We start from the raw sequence: 2,757 nt of genomic DNA, 5'->3' as shown, positions 1-2,757 counted from the left end.
TGTGTGTGTGTGTGTGTGCGTGCGTGCGTGCGTGCGTGCGTGCGTGCGTGCGTGCGCGCGTGTGCCTGTGTGCGCGCGTGTGGGTGTGTGTGCATTTGTGTGATGAACGTTTGTTATTATCAATTCTGTTCCAGATTTAAGTCCGTACTAACGTATTTCACGCTTTCTTTCGCAGTCTTACGGGAAGCCCTAGCGCGAGTCCATCGATAAGCGAAATCCCGTATCTTGCGTCGCGGCGCGGCTCCAACCAATCAGAGGCGACGATGCATCCGGCCTATAGGATCACGCCTTACATGGAGCAGCTGTACGGGTCGCTGCATTCGAGTCCGATGTCGTTCCGGGGACTGAGTCCCGTAGAAAGAGGTAAGCTTCACACTGCCCCGCTCACGTAGCCACGCCTACCTACCCTACCCTCATTAGACTGGGTCCCGTAGTCCCTAGTCCGCCCACGTGCCCCACTCCCTAGCGTTGTCCACCTACCACACTCCCCAGCCCCGCTTACCTACTTCACTCGCTAGCCACACCCACTTACCCCACCCACATGCCCCGCCCCTTACGTGTACTAACCGTCTGACTCTCTGATTATATCATTGCAGGTGTTCCGGTTCATCCTGAGTATTTGCAGCAGATGGCAGCACTGTCTCAGCGATATGAATCTCTTAGTCAGGGCCTCCCGGCGACTCCGTCCATGGATGGTGAGCATTATGGGATGGGAAGATTCATCGATATATATATATATATATATATATGTATATCGATGCATCGCCATACAAGCCTTGACGATACACGTATCACCATCACCAATACATCACCATCACCATCACCATCTACCAATACTTTACTGACTGAAATCTCATATATTGAGAGGAGAGAGAGAGATTTTATATATTATGTAATAAGGTAGTTTTATCCAAAAGCATAACGCACTTCAAAATTCTATAGCAGTCGTTTGCTGAGTGCCCCAAGATACTGAATTGTAAACTGAGACTGACGCCGACCGTATTTTAGACTGACGCCGATCGTTTACCTTGCCGCAGGTTCTAGTTGCACAGAGCGCCTCGGCCCGGCGTGCGAGCGAGCCGCAAGAGGGCGCTGTCGAGCTCGCCGTTCTCCGACCATTCCTTCGACATCAATTCCATGATCCGCATCTCGCCGAACGCTCTAGTCAACATCATGAACGCGTCGCGCAGCTCGAGCGCCGGCAGCGGCTCCTACGGACATCTCTCCGCAGGTAATCAATCATAGATCAATCAATCAATCAATCAATGCAATCAATCAATCACTCATGTTTTCTTCTAACAAATAAGATACGCGATGGGTAAAAATCTTAACAAGCGAAAAGAGTGCTGGGGGCGCCCTGAATTTAATATGACTCAGAACATAAATACAGCATAGCTATTGTTGGACGCAACCCCTCAGCACGACTTGGCGTGACCTTCGCCTGTGTCACCGGTCTCGAACGAAAATGATACGAACTTCCTATATGGCATATCAATATAGAGCAGGGACAAAGGTGTTATTATCTCGGTCGGGATTTAATCTCATAGATACATATATCGTAATTAAAAGATGATAACCAGATGGTATACTCAGTACCCAGTACCTAATCTATGAACGAAGCAGCACCTCTGCACAGAGAGGGTAATAGAAACGTTAAATACAGTACTTAACATACTCAAAATTCGGGTTACGTATTTCTAATTATCAGTTATACAAACGCATGACGAACCATCATATTCAGTGATTACATAATCACAACCTATCACCACAGCCGACCGCACGGCACGCACCGCACCACCGCAGAGCACGTGGGGAATTAAGCAGAGCTCTGTACGCCTGTCAGTGCTATCGGGGAATACATGCGCGGTACCCTGACCGGATACTGCTACCTTGCTGTTAACATCCTGCCGGCTACCTGTGACGAATGATATTAGCTAAGTGTTTTGACAAAAAGATCGAGCGCGCATTCCATTATGAAAAGCAACGTGTTTAACAATCTTCTACTTTAATACGATAACATATATGATAACACCGTAGCAACGCATTGATTGCAGCATAGCAATAACAATACGCAGAAATAATCTATCGCAAAAAATAGCTTAAGTCAAAATAAGACACTTACACATTATCAATCCAAACATTCAAGTAAACACAAGTTAAATATAATTACCTTGCTTAAAGTCAATCCAATCATAACCTGAACATTCACTAATAAAGACATTCTAAACTATGAACTAAAATTTTCAGAATCAGCCATCAACATGGCTTGACATCGATAACGTAATTCAATCTGGAAAAACAAAAGCCCCTGCAGGCATGTGAATGAAGCATACTCTGCACAGTCCAGACTTGCCTTATTCAGCAGTATGAATACGCAGCTGGCGATCAGTCGACTGGAAACCACTAGCGGCGGACATATTCAAAACATTCAGGGATGTGATCATAAGCAATANACACACACACACACACACACACACACACACACACACACACACACACACACACACACACACACACACTACACACACACACACTGCTAATGCAGCTCACCCCCCCCATGTACCCCATCTCTAACTACCGGATGTATGTGTGTGATATTATCTGATGTAATGCTTAGCCTAATCCTTGTCTTTACCCCATCTGCTCTGGTTAACCCCATTCCCCAGCCTCAGGACCATACCCCAAGACATTTACCTTCATCACACTATCCAGGGTGCGAAATTAACGGGAGTCCGGAGTCAAATACTCCCTGTTTTA

The 2,757-nt window shown here is 46.5% G+C and overlaps 1 protein-coding gene across 1 annotated transcript; it reads left to right on the top strand.

Moving 5' to 3' along the window:
• Positions 1-175: 175 nt before the first annotated feature.
• LOC106820293 lies at positions 176-1,227 on the top strand (the record flags this gene model as incomplete). The annotated part of the gene is given in 3 exon segments (XM_014824814.1): positions 176-363; positions 597-695; positions 1,038-1,227. Coding segments are annotated over 3 exon segments (303 nt in total). The 3' UTR covers positions 1,142-1,227.
• Positions 1,228-2,757: the final 1,530 nt, after the last annotated feature.

This window comes from Priapulus caudatus, unplaced genomic scaffold (assembly GCF_000485595.1).
Source record: "Priapulus caudatus unplaced genomic scaffold, Priapulus_caudatus-5.0.1 Scaffold9688, whole genome shotgun sequence".
NCBI lineage: Eukaryota > Metazoa > Priapulida > Priapulimorpha > Priapulimorphida > Priapulidae > Priapulus > Priapulus caudatus.
Note: the sequence above shows the minus strand (reverse complement) of the source record. Positions and strands in the feature narration are given on the sequence as shown.